General features: G+C 41.4%; 1 protein-coding gene across 1 annotated transcript; it reads left to right on the top strand.

Moving 5' to 3' along the window:
- Nucleotides 1-436: 436 nt before the first annotated feature.
- fgf10a (fibroblast growth factor 10a) lies at nucleotides 437-17,840 on the top strand. The gene is made up of 3 exons (XM_026174010.2): nucleotides 437-1,773; nucleotides 14,624-14,727; nucleotides 16,962-17,840. The coding sequence occupies exons 1-3, from the start codon at nucleotides 1,338-1,340 to the stop codon at nucleotides 17,160-17,162; spliced, it is 741 nt and encodes a 246-aa protein (XP_026029795.1). The 5' UTR covers nucleotides 437-1,337; the 3' UTR covers nucleotides 17,163-17,840.
- Nucleotides 17,841-18,145: the final 305 nt, after the last annotated feature.

Consider the following 18,145-nt stretch of genomic DNA (forward strand, 5'->3'; position numbering starts at 1 on the left):
GGGAGAGGGAGAGATGAACGGCTCTCTTTCCTTCTTTCTGACCTGCTCCGCTCAGCTAGTGGTCTGGGAAGGGGAGGAGAAAGAGAAATGGGGGAGAGGGAGGGAAGGCGAAAACAGGGTGGAACAGAACACCCCACCCCCTGCTCCCCTCTCCCGCACAAACACATAAATGCACACAGCCCTTCAAAGCCGAGTGGTTTTAATAGACGTCCAATTACACTAAGAGATGACATCTGGGGAACTACAGCAGATAAATAAGGTGAAAGAAAAGACAAGATTCAGTCACCTCAGACAAACTCCAAATAACCAGCGAACCACTGATAGACAGATAGGAGAGAGAGGGAGAGGCAACGGAAAGAGGGAGGGGGCCAAAGGAGAGGGAGCCACACACGGGAGGAAAGAAGAGAGGCAACGCACCGCTCCAGCATTCAGACTCTGAGAGGCAAGGACAGAGGACAGACAGGGAGCTCAGCCCACTGACAGACGCACTACAAGAGAGGGGAGAAAGACGAGAGCTCGCGGGGGTCAGATACACACTCAAGTAACTTCAAACCAGCTCAGACAAAACAAGAGAAAGAAAGAAAGAAAAGAAGAAAGTCTGGATTCTGTGACGCCTTCTTTTTTTCCTTTTTTTGGTGGCCTGGACACTTCATAAGAAACAGCATTTTTATTTTATTTTTTTCTTGCTTGTTTTATTTATTTATTTTATTATTATTTTTTTTTACTAAGCACTTTGCCATCTTTTTTTCCTAACCTGCTTCTCCTCCAACCAGGACTGAGGGGGGATAAATCGTCTGGGACGCGTGTGTTCGTGTGTGTGTTTGTGTGAATGAACTGATGATGTGTGTTTTTGTCTTTGGATGTGAACTTTAAAATGGGATTTTGAGTGATTTTGAGAAACCAGGAGCAGAGAGTGGCAGTGTCAGGAGGAGAGGTAGGAGGAGGAGGCGAGAGGTCCCCAAGGAGCGCGCCTAGTAGTTCTCATTGTGAGGTGATCTGAGTTATGGTTGTTGACGCATTCCTGTGACGATTGTGAGGAATAAACAGCACCGGGGGACTACAGCGGCGTCAGCCACAGCGCTGTGGGCTTCACCATTACCCCCCGCTACATCAACGTTTATATTCCTGATCAACCTACATCTGCCACAGCAAGTCGCACCATCTTCATCCCAGCTGTTCTACAGGTTTTAACACCTACAGTCCCAGTGAGGCTGGGGTTTCCCAAACAGAGGAGGTTTAGTTGGGGGGAGTTTCTCCCACTCTCATTCCCTTTCCCTGCACCAGCTCAGCATGCCCCAGCCCCTGAGCACATCCACAGCTCTCCCAGCTCCACTACCATGTGTAGATGGACAGTGACACAAGGTGCACCGGCCGCCTGGTTCTCCTCCTGCCCCTGCCGTAGACCTCCTTCACACCTCTCCCTCACCTTGCTGCTCTTGCTTCTCCTGCTCGGACCGTCCTCATCCTCCCCGCTGTCCGCTTCGTCCGAACACGGCCGCAATGCACCAGCAGGGACTTCTCCTCACTTCCTCATCTCATACCCACCACCCTCCTCATCACCCACACCGCTTCACGCATCCTCTGCAAGGTTGCCAAGGGCGACCAATGTGTCATCGTCGTCTGCGACGGTCGTTGGCCGGCACGTGCGAAGCAGCTACAAGCATCTACAAGGGGACGTGCGCTGGCGGAAACTGTTCTCCTCCCAGAAATTCTACCTTCGCATTGGCGAGGAGGGAAAGGTTAACGGCACCGGAAACAAGGACGATCCATACAGTAAGTCATCTGCCTTTAATGTGTCAGCTGATCCTTTCTGGTGCAAACAGCTTTTAACCACACACACAGCAGTTTATGAAAGTCAGAAATCAATTTCATATTCAAGATCCTGATATGAGATCTTTCTTTTTAGACTTTTTAAAGAGAGCCAAACGCAACCTTAGTATCTGTCAGTGGCACAACTGTGGCAAATGCAGCACTGCTTGTCCTCCACTTCATCTCACATGTTTATCTGTGGCCACTGATGTTTCCTTGTTTCCGTTCTGTGAGCACCCATGCACTTCCAGACAGGTAGCTGGGCAATAGAACAAGTAACAGAGCTGTGTGCCTGCAGCCTTTTCACCATGTGCAGAGGCAGGCATATTGCCTGACTACAAAGAGTTTGGGAAAGAAAAGCATGACAGTAGAAGAGCAGGAGAGAAGAAGAAAAAAAAAAACTAAACCGGGCAGATAAAAAAAGAGCGATGATCCACTGGAACCAATTAGAAATTGCCCAGAGAAAGTTCTTCCTGTTTGAGGAAATATCTAAAACACAGCTATTACCAAACCCCAGGGGAGAATGACAAGTACTCTTATTCCTTGCTGCTATTGTGCTCTTGCTATAATAGTGTTGGGCATATGCTAACTATGAGGTTGTACTGACTCAGATATAAAGTAATAACCAAACGCTTCCTGCTCCCCCTTTTTTTGTTTTCCTGGTTGTGCATTTTGCGGGCAGGGAAATATGATTTTAACCTTTATTTATCCTGAGAAGGGTCACTGAGCACACATGCTTATTTGTCAGCATCACTCAGCCTCACATTCACACAGTTTCTCTTTCACACTCACAGTTCCTCTGCTGCTGGGAACTCAGAAACTCCGCCAGTATATTAAAAGCACCTTAAGTTTCTGAAGGAAAATAGTACAAATGCAAGGATGAGTTCAAAATCCACAGTTACAGCAGGAAAAAAAACCCTGCCCCCCAAAATAAAAACAAATTATTTTTGGTTTCTAAAAAAAATGCTAAATAGCCAGATGGTATCACGCAAATCTCACCAAAGCATCAGATCTGTACTGCAGCAAATCTAAATAGTTTTAACGACTTGCAAGGCTCATCATAATCAGTTATGACTGATTCAGAACAGAAAATCAGCTGTTATCATTTTGTAGTGTGCGGCTTTATCTTCTAGTTGAACACATCTGGAAGTTCTCCAAGTCTGCCACAGTCTTTTGGCCTGTGAGCAGCACAGAATAACTGCATGGCCTAAGGACATACTGACAGTAGTTGTTGAGTGAGAACAGAACATTGCTCCCACATTTACCTGCCCACAGTCTGCCTGCCAGTTCACTGAATTAGATGGGTGATGTCCAAAACTCAAGCTAATATCTTTATTATTAGAAAACAGGCGTTCGCTGCATTACTGAATAGTTTTCTTCTAAATGTATGATGTCAAGTGTCTGTGTACTTGTTCTAAACTGGTCTTTATCACTCGCACACCTTCATACACATGTCATAGGGTTGCATGCATCTGTACTCGACGCTCTGGTGCTGTACAAGGCTCGCCTGCTGAGTACATGTGCACACACACACAGATGCAGACACACGCTTGAGCACAGAGAGGCCAGTCTTGCACATGGCCTCCATATGGCAAAGCCCACTTTTATTAGGGCCAGTGTGAATATGTGTGCGTGTGTGTGCCACTCAGACACCAAGGCTCTGCCAGACATGGCTGAAGGAATTTCAATTAGCGTCTCTTCCTCCCTCCCCTCGCCTGCAGTCCTCTTTGACACACACACACACACATGTACACACTTTTTTTTTACTCACATGCACAGAAAGAGCTCAGCCATTAGGCTGCAACGTGTCACTAACTATAATGGCATCAGGTCATGGCATTAGAGGCACAATCCATCAATTTCAGCAGCTCTTGCCACTTGATTGTTTTAGGAAATAGGTAAGAACCTTCCAGGGAGAAAAGCGAATCTTAATATGGGAACTCGGTCGTGAAGGCTAAACCTTTCAGGCCATATTTTGTCTTGGCGGCATATTTAGAAAAAGCATTTCATCAATCTGTATCCACCTGATGGTAAGTGCAGATGTTCGACATGCTTCAGACTGAAAGTTTGGTGATTAAATAATGCGTGTGTCTGCCCAGCATCAAACTATACTCCACGTCCAGGTGCTTGTGCTCATATAGCATGACTGCGTACAGGCTTGCGAGCAGAGCAGCGTTTATGCTTATGCTAACACTCCCACTTACTGACATTTTTTATGCACTCTGAAATAAGCAAAGAACAAATTGTACCCTTCAAACTAAACCAAACAGAATATATTTCAATTCCGTTCCCCTAATGGTGATCATGGATGTGGTTTTTCACATACTAGACAGCGTATGACTGGTCCTACTCAAAACTGCTCTGGTGTGTTTGTGCACAAGTTTTGAACACACTTTTTGTTTATTTTTATACCTCAGATTATAACATTGCTCATTTACACTGGTATACTTTTGAAGCTAAACACAGACTTTTAGACAGATTACTTCTCTGATGCTGGTTTCTGGCTATTAGAAACATATGGCCTATGTGAAATAATGTCGCAAACTTTCTCTATATGCAGCATCTTATATAATACAACTGCACAGAAACAGTGCACTCAAGTTTCTCCAGAGTGTAAACTCAGGTGTGGAACTACCCGATGCGACAGTTCTTCAGGAAAGCATTAGATTGAAAAACTACCGCGGAGGTTAATTGCAGTGGTTATCGTAGTCTAATCGTCTGCTAATGTTCAGGAAGTCAGATTGCAAATGAGTGTCATTAGACAGTGTCAGAGGTGACGGAGAAGTTTTAGCTGCTGGTCCCGGGTCGCTGCTCTCCTCCGCAGCGGAACCTTTCTAATGATCTTGTCAGAGCCGAGGCCGGCACATCACTCAGGCTTTAGCGAATCGTGCGTTCTGATGTGTTTTGTTCTAAACGCCCATCTATCCATCTCACCTCATAAGGCCTTTTGAAATGAGAGGTTCTGGTCTCAGTTTGGAAATCTTTTGGGGCTGCCATGTGATTAGCATCCATCCTCACACTGACTGTAAGAAACAAGACTGTCCTTGTTTCCTTCCCTCCATTTTGTCCACAGACTGTCACATCTTGTTTACAAACAAACGAATAACACAGTGTAATAAATGGACGTGCGCTTGCAGTTGGACTGCAGACTTGCGCTTGTGAGTAGCTCAGTTACTACTAAACGGTGCCAAGGTGACAGCAGTTGGAGGTTTGATTCTCATTGTAAAAGCTGCCACACACACACTTCAAACATTTATCATGCATTAATCACTGAGCTGTCATGGGAGAATCAAGCAAACCACAATTTTAGACTCTTAATTCTCTGGACATCATTCTGATTTAGACCAGGATTTCCCTGTCCTGGATAATTACACGGGTCTGCCCCCTCTTGTTTGACCTCTACCTATTGACCTGAGTCAGGAAGCACTGCTAATGGAAAGGTCAGCACTACAAGTATTGTATCACTTTTGGTTGTACTCTGCAAATGCCAGATTTTTTGCAACTCAAAGAGCCAAATTTTATATTAACAAGTCTGCAAGAGACAGAATTGTATTTGGAATGATGCATTTGTATCCAAATATTATTTTTGTGTATGTTGTGGAGTCGGTGCCAAAGCTAAAATCTTCTTTCAGCCAAAATAACTTTGTTTAGCCGTTGGGATCCAGAGTCCTCTTCAACTTTTAGAATTATTTTAGGGCAATTTTAAGAAGAAATTACAGGAAAATGTTAAAATATATTTTACTACACTTTAGCAAAACTAGACTATTGAAACTCCATCAAAGCGCTGTAGGCTGCACTGTGTATTGTAAAGGAAAAAAAATGCAATTAGAAATGCAACATTGCAGATTGTTGCTGTGGAATAAATGTGCACATATTTAAAACCACATGCACTTCTTCATCTCCGTACTTTGCATCCATAAAGCTTGAATGACTCAGCAAGGTGAGAGCCAAAAACAAAAGTAACAAGTCCTGACATCAGTCCCCGTCTTCTGCTCTTCTACTTTTGGTCGCCTCTATGTTGCTGCCTTCGATGGGATGCTCGATGAGCGTATTTAGGGTTCTCATGGGAAAAGGTAACAGTGTGGCCCATAAAAGAGAGTTATGAGGAGGTACTGGAAGTACCAGAGGTTAGTGTCAGCATTGGTTTTCATTTAAAGTTACTCTGCACGGACTCTTCTCCCTAGCGGCTGTAAATAAAACGGGCACGCAAACATCACTGAAGGAGCTCGTTCAGGAAAAACTAAACGGGTGCTCTTAAGAGCCAACATCAACAATTACATTCGGCTGTACTCTGAAAACATACAATAAACACACCTTCCTCTTTCTGACCTTTAATTCAGCTACAACTTTCATGTTGTTTACATGCAGGATGCCATTAAGGGTGCCCCTGATTGGCTATACACAAAAATAATGGAAAAACCATTCGTGGTAATCAGTGAAATTAGTTAGAGTCTTCCTGTGGGTGTGTAACTGCGATAAATTATTTTGGTTTCATACTGCACATCTTCCCTGTGATGTTGTTGCAGCGGGAGTCTGGATCAAATCATGTCACTTTTGAATTATGACTAATTTTACTCTAATCTGCGGAGCAAGCGAGGCCATAAAATAAACGTTTTGGGATCTCTTACAAGGGCGAGACATTTCCAAGGCCCCCTGATAATCTTCATTAAGCATATCCTTACTACCATTCATACTCTCAGATGCAATTAGAGCTGTTTGTATTCTAAAACCTTTCACCTTAAAGGCTTCAGACCTGTTTCATAGTAACTGAAAGAAGTATTTCAATCTGCGCGCTCAGTGCTTGCTTTGCGGCCTGGCATCATGTGCCAGCACCTGGAGACACATGACGCATTTTGGTTCTCTGTTGCTGTCATCAAAAAAATCAAGCTGAATGTAACCATCTGCATATTTTATCAATTTAGCTCATTTAGCCTTTTATCGTCACTTGATGATGGAAACTCGCTCTAATACTTCTTTAAGCTTGCCAGCTAGCTCGCTAATAATCCAAGCCACACCACAGCAACAGCAAAGGGTTCTTTTCAGAGCAGTTTTATGTGACACAGTCATATCAGAGTTTGTGTTTGCTCAGAGACAATGTGGGTAACAGTGATGTCTTTAATAGGATACATGTCCCAAATCAGCACATTTTTTATAGCTTATAGTAAAATATTTAGACTCCTTGGTGCAGAATACGCCCCCCGCCCCGGGAGCTCCAGGTCCCTCTTTTGAGACCCACTGATTTAGAGAATTTAGAGAATTTAAAACCTCTTAAAATTTAAGAGTTGAATGTTTGAGTCTTTCGTGCAAACTCTTCAGGGGTCTCTCATACACAGGGATAAGCCTACAAGTGTCCTTTAACGCATTCACTGATGTTTGGATGCCTCAGGAATAGAAACGCATGCATACTGACAGTAACACCTCCACTTTTATTATAATTTTCTCGTTAAGATGGCCCTTTTACTTCAGTGCTGTCTTTGTTTAACTTTTTTTTTTTTTCTTTGCAAAAAGTCGCTGAGGACAATGACAGGATCTGTCTTCCATCACTATTTACACACTTCCTGTCATCACCACTTGATATCTTCCCATAAATTTGCTCCCCTGTCGATTAATGTGTCAGCTACAACAAGATGGAAGAGCCAGATTTCCGAAGGCAGACTGAGGCAGTCCCGCCACAAACCCAGTTGGGCACCACCTTAAACAAAAGTCTTTCAGCAACAAATTATGTTTTTGTAAGATCTTCCGCTCCTTTGGAGCACTCCAGCTCAGTGAAGAGAGGGCCAAACATCGAGAGTCCATTACTATCCGCAAAACCTTTTTCATTGTGTATATTTTGTGAACGATTGCTGAAGAATACTCTGACATATACTTGAGACTGGGAGAGAGAAAAGCAGGAGGAGATTCTCTGATAACCTTTCATACTTCTGTACTTCTATAAAAAGCTTCGGGGTGAATTATTTATTTTCATGCATTTGACAAAAGGTTTACAAAAACGCTGAACTAATGATAGTCTGCGATGCAGGCGGACTTATTTAATGATTAGGTAGAAGTTTTGGAAGTATCCATGGGTCATTAAGTTTTACCAGCATGCAGAGTTTCATATTATTAACATGGAAGAACTGACAGCATCTGAGAAGTCATCTCAGTGATGCTGTAGCAGCAAACAGTTTATTGTTGTTTAAATAACAAATCACAACAATGGAAAAGTTGCTAATGCCATTTATGGAGAAAAGTAAGAGCAACAAACTCATGCTGAGAGCTTAACATCATAAAATTGTACAAATGCCCAAAAACTGCAGGAAAATTATTATTTCTTTTTATAAGATAACCCAGAATCAATTCAGTCACAAACAGTCATATTAGTAAAAACAGTGGTTGGAGACCGTGGCATGAACACAATTATTCGGGGTCTTCAAAGCACCTTTGGAACATAAGTCCGTCTGAATCAGCCTGCCATCAGTTTGCAATTATATCAATTAAGTCAAGTTGACAATTCTACTATGCCATGTGTGGTACTGTTGAACTGTTATGAAATCAAAATCAAAAATTGCTGCCAATCTGTTACTGTTTGTTTCCAATCTGCTGTCGTCTCCATACACAGAAATTCAGATTAACTTCTTTCATTCAGAGTCCAGTTAGAACCTCATGTATCTGAAACATAAATTCTGAAATCCCGCCACAAATAGTGACGTATGCAGTTGCTGCAGGACAAGGATTTAACTGTAAAATGACACAGGTGCTCAGCAATCTTGTATTTATATAGGAATATAACCAGAATACAACCAGATGCCAACCAGTTGACTCGAGTCCCCTCCTGCACAAAGACACGTAACAGAGGAGTTGTGTTCATTGTTGCAGAATGACGCAAACTTGTTGCGACGTGGCAATTACTTGCAACCCTGCCAGTCTTTGCAATCACTCTGAGTTGGATCGCCACTGTTTAGACAGAGGTTGCTTCCTATCAGGAAACCAATGCAATCGCCTTGCAAATGAAAATGATTACAGCAACAAACTGGAATTGGTGACTGAATGAAAACAAATTCAGTGGAATCACAAGACAATTAAATTTTTCAAAGCTTTAAGGAGCTTATTGTCCTATTTTGTATGATTGAGCCATTACATGCGACCTCTTGTAGCAGAACAGAGGTAAAACTGTTAGACATGTGAGTCATCAATTGACAAAAAAAAAAAGAGTTAATTAGTGTCAGGTTTTGGGTTAGATGAGGATTTGGGGCTTTTGTTTGTCATGCAGTATCTCCTTGAACATCATCGGGTTTTAGATTTGAAGATGTGAAGCAAATTTTGTTTCCTTTCCTCTGAAAACTTCTTTGAGAAATTGTAAAATGCCACAACTGCCTTATAGTGTATTTTTTACAAGACTCTTTCTACCTGCAGCGCTGCTGTAAAATGTCCAGATGAAGCCGAATGCACAAAGTGTCATTTTGGTGCCTGTGAACAGGCTGAATTCATGGCCAGTAAAGCAGTGGGAGATGGAGAATAGCATCTGTGACAGATAACATCCAGGGCTGCTGCCATATAGACACCACGTGCTTTAGGAGAAGCCCCCAACCAAACACACATGCACGCACACCTCACCCCTAACCCTGCTGCACACACACTGCATAAAATTGAGCCTCTTAATGGAGTCATCAAAGGTAGTGCTGTGAGTTGAGACCAGAGAGGCATCTGGACAGTCTGGCTGTTTGAACTGAGCCGTCAGGAATGCCGGCTCATTACTCTGTGTGTGTTAAGTGTGTGCGTGTTGAATGCGTACAAAATTAATACATGTGCAAACAAACACAACACAGAGCAAAGCAGAGAGAGGATGTGACAAGCTGAATGATATTGTGGGTAATACTTGTGGTGTAATATAAGAAGATCTCTAAAAGCTAAGAGTCCCTCAGCAACAACTCTAGCCACAACAGTTGGGCAACACCGCACTGACAGCTGAACTGTAAATGAAAAATGTGTGAAATGCAGACGACCATCACAGCACTCTGCCTGAAAACACGACTCCTGCTGTGTCAGGCTTGTGAATGGTTTTTGACAGAAGCTGGCAGCACGCGCGCTCTATCATGTTACAAAGTAAACCACGTTTAAGGAATCACAATTTCTCAGGTGTTTCTCCACTCAATCAAATCCCGGTTAACACCACTGCAAATTCCTCCTGGCTGCTCTTAAGCGTGAGTGATTGCAAGTGATTGCAAATTTCATGTTATCTCTCACCTAGACTGTTGGCTTTCTAATTTTTTTTCTCCCACGCGATCACCCCAAGGCCAATGACATCAGATGAAGGTTTAACAGCGTGCAGTTTTGCTCATTTCTGTATTTTGATGTGAGTGCATCAGTCAGGAAAGGACATAAAACCATTGCCCGGGCAAGAGTAAGCTGATATGGTGAGTGCGGGCTAAAAAGAAAATGAAATGAACTGAGAAAAAACACATTAAATGTAATTCACAAAGGCCAAACACAATTTATTTAATATGATTTTTACACAGCAAATCAAATATGTGCAGAACACAATATGAAAAGAAATCAATTTACAAAAAAAACTTGTATTTGTAGAAAAATTCTGGCCATATTGGAAATCAGAAACAGCCCTCTGTTCCCTCTTTCATGTAATCCATCAGCTAGGCGTGCTTTGATGTGGCCACTTAGCACAAGAAGATACTGCTGTCAGCCACATCAGTCTAAACAAATACCTCAGTGCTCCCCAAAATACACAGCATGCAGCAGTTTCTGTTCAAGCCCAACATCTCCACAAGCTCTCACCAAGCAATCTGCACAACCGAGAGATGTTTGTTCTCTTTTGGACTTCATAAAGGAACGGAAATAGTCCGCTCAAACTCCGAGAAATAAATAACGCTAACAAAATTGTTTAATCCTGATAAAACTGTGGCCTCAAAGGCCGAGACAAATTAAAAAGACATTTTCTCTATTTATGTGACCAGATAGAGCAATTCGTATCTGATTTGGTGGTCCATTTCCCCCCTTGTTGAATTCTTCTATTCCTTTGCATGCGTTCCCACTGGATTTTCTTTGCTTTGGAGTCTTTGGTGGTTGCCTGGATATAAACTCTCATGTCACTGTGAATATGAAATGTCGTCAGTCACTATGCTGCTTGTTTCAAAGAGAAAAATGATCTTACTGTTTAGACCTCAACGCATGAAAGGTTCCTATTAAATTTTTTTTAAGAGAAATACATAATAGGGTCCTTTTTGTCTTCATGAGAATTTTGTTTCTTGGATGTCACATTTATCTCAAAAAGGGTGAGAGAAATCAGTCACTGCTGAAATAAAAATAGTGAAGTCAGAGGTTCATAGCAGAGCACTGGACGCAGAATAAAAGAACAAAAACCGTTTTCACTCTGCTCGCGGAGTGGAGTTCACGACACAAACTGCTCCGCAAGTGATGATATTTCACAACGAGGAGCAAGACCTCTCCGAGCTGTAGACACGCAGTAGACCCGCTCACAGCTGGTCACCGTGTCGAGGTCACAATGTGAACAACTGCAGTATAATCTTCAAAAAGCCCCTGGATAAACAGTGGAAACATTTTCACAACCTCCTCTAACCTTTGGGATCAGCTGGAGTCTAACTGACCACGTTTCCAGAAAGGGGCCTAACAGGGGTCGGTGTGAGGTCTGCGAATGTGCGCGCTCCTGTGTGAGAGTGTGTCTTTTTAATATTTGTGTGACTGTGCTGATTTGCATGAGCTAGAATGATCATAGAAGAGTGTACATCCCAGGCTGATGCTTAATCTTTACATTAGAGTACATTTATTTTCACATCTGTTGAACAAATTACAATGAAATTTGTAGCAGTCCTGGTGGTTCCTGCATAATTAACACACATGACTATGATATAATTCAGTACAATTATAAAATAAAACAGCTGAGTTTTATTGCACTTGGTTACACTGCTCACTGGAATGTTGACTTTGTAATGCAAGAGTGAGTCCTGTTGTGCTGCTTAGTCAGTAAGTATTAACATATAAGTACTAAGTATTTAGCAGAGTTCAGGTTTCATAGGTCTCTCTGCAAAGAAGTTGTTTTTAAATTGGTTGATTTCAAAAGTATTTTGTCTTAAAAAGTAAACACCGTCATACATCCAGTGACTTTATCCTGTGACGTCAGTACGTTATTACAGTTTTCGCTTAACTGGCAAACAGACAAGCTCGGTGTGACTGCTGACCTGTATGTGAAATAATGCAAAAGCTAAATTAAGCTTTGAATTAATTCTTTGCTCGTTCCTGTTCTAATTATGTCATAGCACCTTTATCATCAGTCGGTTGGTGGCTGATTTATAGCCGGTCCACTAGGGTTTTTCTTTTGCTTTGTAAATCCGGTTGAAATTGGTGCCAAATTTAAATAGAAATCTGGTTGAGAAATTCTCTTGCCTGTAAGTCAGAGAGACTGCGTAGATCATTGTAACAACAAGTATAACAATCGATTACACCAAAAATCTCAATCAGTTACGATCCAAACCGCTACTATGAATAGCAATCATTAAGTCTTAAAATGCACGAAACCTGCTCTCGTGAGCTCAGATTTGGCTTTAAAAAAAATAAAAATCTGATAATTAAATATCGTTAAGGTCATTATGGAGTCGTTAATGAACAGTTTCTTCCTTGTTAGACGGCTGGGCTGTGTTTATTTGAACTTCCAGCTCTGTCAGTTACAGCTTGACAAGCAGAGACCATTTTGGCTCGCTCTTATGAAAGTTGAAATGTTGCCCTGTTACACACACGTGTTTGCCTTTGGTAGTTCTTTAAATAATGTTGATAGCAGCAAATGACCATGCCTTTTAAATTAAGTAAACTTTGTGCTTTTTTTCCCTTCTTTTTTTGCTTTCAGTGCCAGATCATAAAACTCCCCCTTTGCACTTAAAACATAATTCATAAAGATGTTGGGCTGAAATCCAAGGGACACAGGGAGGGAAACAGCAGAGAGGGGGGGAAAAGCAGAAAAAATAAAAATTACACATTAACAAGACACCAAAAAAGACAAGGTGTTGAGTGAGAGAGTAAAATAATAAAATGCAGCTTTAAGGGCAGCAGGTTAACGTTAGCCTGACACAAGCTCAGGTCCTGTTTTTCTCCATCTCCCTGCATTACTGCCAACTGTTGTTGCTGCAATTTAAGCCTTTTGTTGCAGCCAGGCTTTTTCACTCACAGGCAGGCGGGCTGCTTCTGGTAACTGGCGCAGGGGCCATAAAAGAGCCCTGTGCTTTTGGTTTAGACAAACCACATCAAATGGAAGGAGGAAGGTTTGAACAGGTGGACCAGCCTGTAGCGCAGCACAGACAGATCCCTTTTTTTTTAATGGATCACAGCTCAGAAATGTCAGCTGGAACATTTTGAACCTGATAGATCAGCGCTGTGTTGCAGCACATGCCTGTGTGAGTAATGGACTTCACACAGCAAGCCTGCATGACGCACCGTGGAGCTGCGAAACTCTTCTCAAAGTTCTTGAAATCGACCACATGAGGGATAAATGCATCAGCCACAACATTTAACACGAGGCCACAAGTCATTAAAAAAATCACAAACATTCTCCAAATCCTTGTCCAGTGACAACAAAGACAAACTAGGCGACGCAGCGTAGTCAGTGAAAGACATATTCTTTATATAGATTTTGTATCATTCTGAGCTGGAGGCTCACATATCCCCTTAATCTCCTCAGGCCTGACCTTCATAAAACTCAAAAGCCTGCAGGAAGTTGCAAATCTCCGTCTGAGTACAAGAGAAGAGGGTTAAGGGCAGTGAAGGGTCGTCTGGTAAAAAGGCAGCTACTGTTCGAGGCAGCTGAGATACACTGAATATTTTTTAAGTGTCTCACAACCAGATTTTGGGGACACGTGAAAATTTGCATTTAAATTTTTTGTTCATTTACCACTAAAGATCAGGTGAATATCCAAGTCTCTTTTCTGTCTAAAGCATTCCTGCAACCAGCCTCCACTTCCTACTACCCCCCTCAGCTAATCACCTCATCTCCTGATTACTTTATGGCCCGCTGTAACTGGCTTTAGGATGAGAGAAGGAAGGGCTGGTAACCACAGCTTAAATCAGTAATTGGTTCAGGCTTGAAAACTGATACAAACGCGTTGACCTCTTGCCAGTCTGGCAGGCAGAAAGCCTTGCTCCGTCCAGCCTGCCTGTGCTCCTCTGGTCAGAAAAACAAACATAGAGCGCAGAAATGTTTTTTCCTGGCTAACACCTTGGTCCCAGAGCATACAGCCCACAAGCTAACCAGGGGTAAGAGGCCGGGCTGACTGTCACACAGTGAAGGAAAAAGAAAGGGAGGGGGACAAGACTGGGGTTCACTTGTGGGAAAATATGAAATAAAAAAAAAACAGTGCAGGAGACCCTGAAATTAACAAAAATATAGATATGTTATAGCAGCATTAAGAGGCGTGCAGATAAAAATGCATCTCCCCACACTTTAAAGTGATAGTAATCGTGTCAAACACCTATTTTTCTGCTTTTTGATGCAGTCTCTCCATTACAACATTAACACTTGCATGAAGAGTGACGGGAAACTTTGAGCTATATTCCAAAGTAATTACTTTATCATTAAAGTCATTTAAGTTGTCAGACATACATATGCATGTAAATGTAATGTAATGAAAAACTTTTACTTTTAGAGACAGACAGAATAAAAAGTAAATAAATCATCAAAGGAAACTGGAACCTGTTCAGGGTCCTGTTCCAGACTATAAATAGAAAAATATGTGGTTGTAAGAATGTAACTCTATCTGAGTAAATGACCCACACAAAAGTTGACTCCCTATTTGTCTCCCTGTCCCTGCTCCACCAGGTGTTTTGGAGATCAAATCAGTGGATGTGGGTGTGGTGGCCATCAAGGGCCTCAAAAGTAACCACTACCTGGCAATCAAGAAGAATGGCGTTCTGTATGGAGCGGTAAGTTTTAACGCTGTTTAACTCTCTGACCTGTCATTTTTATTTAATATGCATTATTCTCTAAGTCTAAGAGGATAGCTTTATTCTCAGTCCAAAAACATCCCTATTTATCTTATACTAGGCCTTAGTGATTGATTGTTCCTAACAAACAGAGGGTTTAAACAGCAGGTGGGTGGAGATGGGTGAGAAGACCCTTTTAATATACCCTCTGAAACTGAGTATTGTACAAAGAGTCCTATGCAGCTCTGTAGTCCAGTGGGTGCCTCTCTTTTCAGAGAAGCTCCACATTCTTCTTTGAATAATGAAGCTAATATCTTGGTTTGGATTAAATTCTTAACCACAGTTTCTCAAGAACTCAATCACTTTAACCTATTTAAGCTTGAGAGCTTAAATAATAAACTTGTTGAACAGATTACTTGCACAAACATCAAATTTATTAATTGAAATTTTTGGTCACCCTTAGTCTATGACAGAAAATAAGGTCCACTTTAAGAGATTTGCAGCTTGTTAGTTCAAAATCTTCTCCACTCTTTGCAAACGCACTTCTGCACTTTTGCGATTGCTAAATTTGACTGATGATGATAGTGAAAAAAAAAAATTGGTAAAAGGACGTTTTCCCTCTAAAGTGGTGGTTCTGTGGCTTTGAAGTTTCTTGAATTCTTTATAAAACAATGGACAAGGCTGTACGACTCACTGTTCCAGAAATAGGAACCACAGTTACTCTCCTCTGCCTACCTCTCCTCTCCACTCCATTCAGAAACAGGAAACACAATCCTTCAGTTTCTCTGTTCTGCTTCAGTCTCTCTGGGTAGAGCAGCCCTCGTTTTATCTGTCCTCTCTCACTCACCCTTCTTTCCTTCATTCGATTCTGCCTCCCCCACCCCCCTCTTTTCCCTACTTTGAAAGACCTGATTTTCAGCATGTCTCTGAGGAGCCACACAACAGATGAAATGACACACGGTAGAAAAGACAGAAAATAAAAAGAGGCATTTTGTTGCATGGCCTCCAACTGAATTCCCATGACGTCTTCTCCACAGCACAACACAAGCCCTAGTAGCGGAGCGGCGAAGGGCCGGCATTCGATTACACTTGATGGTTTTACACAGTGACTTCTTTATCTGGTGCTAATCAATTGAATTCATTGTTTCATTGTATTGGCAGATTAAAGCACATAGGTGACACCGCAGGTTATGATCACCTTTAACTTTTACTACTTTTACGTTCATTTCTGTACTTACTATAACGATTCTTTTGCCTATTAACACCATTATTTTGAGACTCAATCGATCCTTAACTATAGCTGCTACTTGCCTAACTCTAACCTTAGCCTTTGAACATGTCTTCATCTTAAAGCTTACCGATTTACTACTTACGTTTTTTAACCATTTGACCATGAACAGGCTTATATTCCTACATCATGCACTCACGCGATATTTAATTGTACCTTGTACCAGCGTAATTTAAAAAGCTGCATAGCGTTCGTAAAATATTTTCATTTTGCTCGGGGAACACTCAGCTTTACTTCTGGAACCAATTTGAACAGCTGTGGTGGAGAGAGAGAGAGCGCGTGAAGGAGAGATATTGGCTATTAGAGTGTGTTTGTGTGTGTGTGTGTAGCAAGTACATTTTTGCTTGCGAATATCAATTGCATCCATTTAACTGGCTGTTTAAGCGCTGTTAGCTTTAAGCACAAGGGCAGCTTCCAGTAAACTGACAAATGCAGCTCTCTCAGATCATTTTCTCTTCATTTACCAGTGGGTGGCCATTGCGGTAATGTAAGCCACAAACTTTGTGTCACAATGCTCTTTGCTCGGCACTAAGCCCGAACCATCGAGAAGTCACAATAACTTCTCTGCCCTCATCCCACCACCACACAGCCATCCAAACTACTGACACACAAACAACACTGACAACTATTCAAGTTTTACGTCTGACTTTTTAAAATTACGCTGGGGATTGTTCTTAAGCAATGGCTGACCATTTGTTATTGGATGTTGTCACAAGAACTATCTCCAGGTAACAAAAAAACAGTTACTATTTTTGAGTAAAAACTAACCATGACTGAGAACTTACACATGTGGTACAGTGGGAAGTTTCAAGTCACTGGCTACCTGCTAGAGGTGGTTTTCATCAATGGAGAAAATCTTAAAAAGGCAACCTGTACTAATTTACTTTAAATATAAATTATTATCTTTTTCTTCAGCTCTTTTAAACTCTTTGCTTCTCCTCCACAGAGAGAGTACGGCCCAGACTGCCGTCTAATTGAACGCATCGAGGAAAACAAGTATAACACCTACGCTTCAGCTCAGTGGCTCAACAAGGACAAGCGCATGTTTGTTGCACTGAACCCCAAGGGAAAGCCAATGAAAGGAAGGAAGACACGAAGGAAAAACCCAGCCACTCACTTCCTGCCTATTTTGTCAGAACAGCGATGACTGGACAAATCAGCAAAGGGAGAGCTCTGCAGATTAAAGGCTATTGGACGTTTTTTGGAGTTGAAGTGATGGCTTCATTGGACAGATTCAAGTCTGAACAGTATGATGCACTGAGGAGGAAAAGAAAGGAAACAAACAGACATTTTATCACAGTTGGATAAAGACATTTCTATTTTTAAAGAAAGAAATAAGATATATCGCTATACAATGTACATATTATTTTCTGTTTTAAGTTATAAAGTACACTGGCACGGTAAAATTATGAAAAGAAATGACTTCTGTGCCAAAATGTGAAACGGTAACTCACATTTTTAGATTTGTGTACGTGTGAAGTCAGTGACTGGGGAAGAAATGGCAAAAGAGAAAACATGGAGGAAAACAGGGGAAGGCAGAGGAAGTATTAGCAGAAAGCTGACTGATAGAAGAAGAAGAAAAGATGAGATGGGTGGAGGAAAATGAAAAAAGGTTGTGTTGTGTTTAGTCAAGTACCAACACAGCAGCAAGTCTAAAACTATCATGTTTCTTCTTTGAATTTATTTATTTTGTGTAATATTTAACAAAAAAACCCTACAAAAATACAAAAAAGAAAGTCTTTTTTTTTTTTTTTACCATGTATGCTTCTCTTTGAATACTATACATTTAAACCTGAATAAATACAAAGAATATATTTGTCTTTAACCTGTCTGACTGACTTTGGTTATTTTTATTTTCAGCGTGTGATTATTGTTTGTTCTTTTCAAAATACACAACAAAACATAAAAATAAATGCAAACGTAAAGGATATGATTGAATTTTGACTGATGCAGCCCATTGCTGTAACATATATATTAGCTCATTATTACTAACCATGAAAGCTACAATATCATTTGGTCTGTTCATGTTGTTAGCAAGCCTATATAATTAATCACTTTGAGTGTTTAAGTTTAAGTGGCACTGTTTGAATAGTAAATAATAAGTTTTTAGGTCTGCAAAGCTCAGGTTCA

This window comes from Astatotilapia calliptera, chromosome 7 (genome assembly GCF_964374335.1).
Source record: "Astatotilapia calliptera chromosome 7, fAstCal68.1, whole genome shotgun sequence".
Taxonomy (NCBI): Eukaryota; Metazoa; Chordata; class Actinopteri; order Cichliformes; family Cichlidae; genus Astatotilapia; species Astatotilapia calliptera.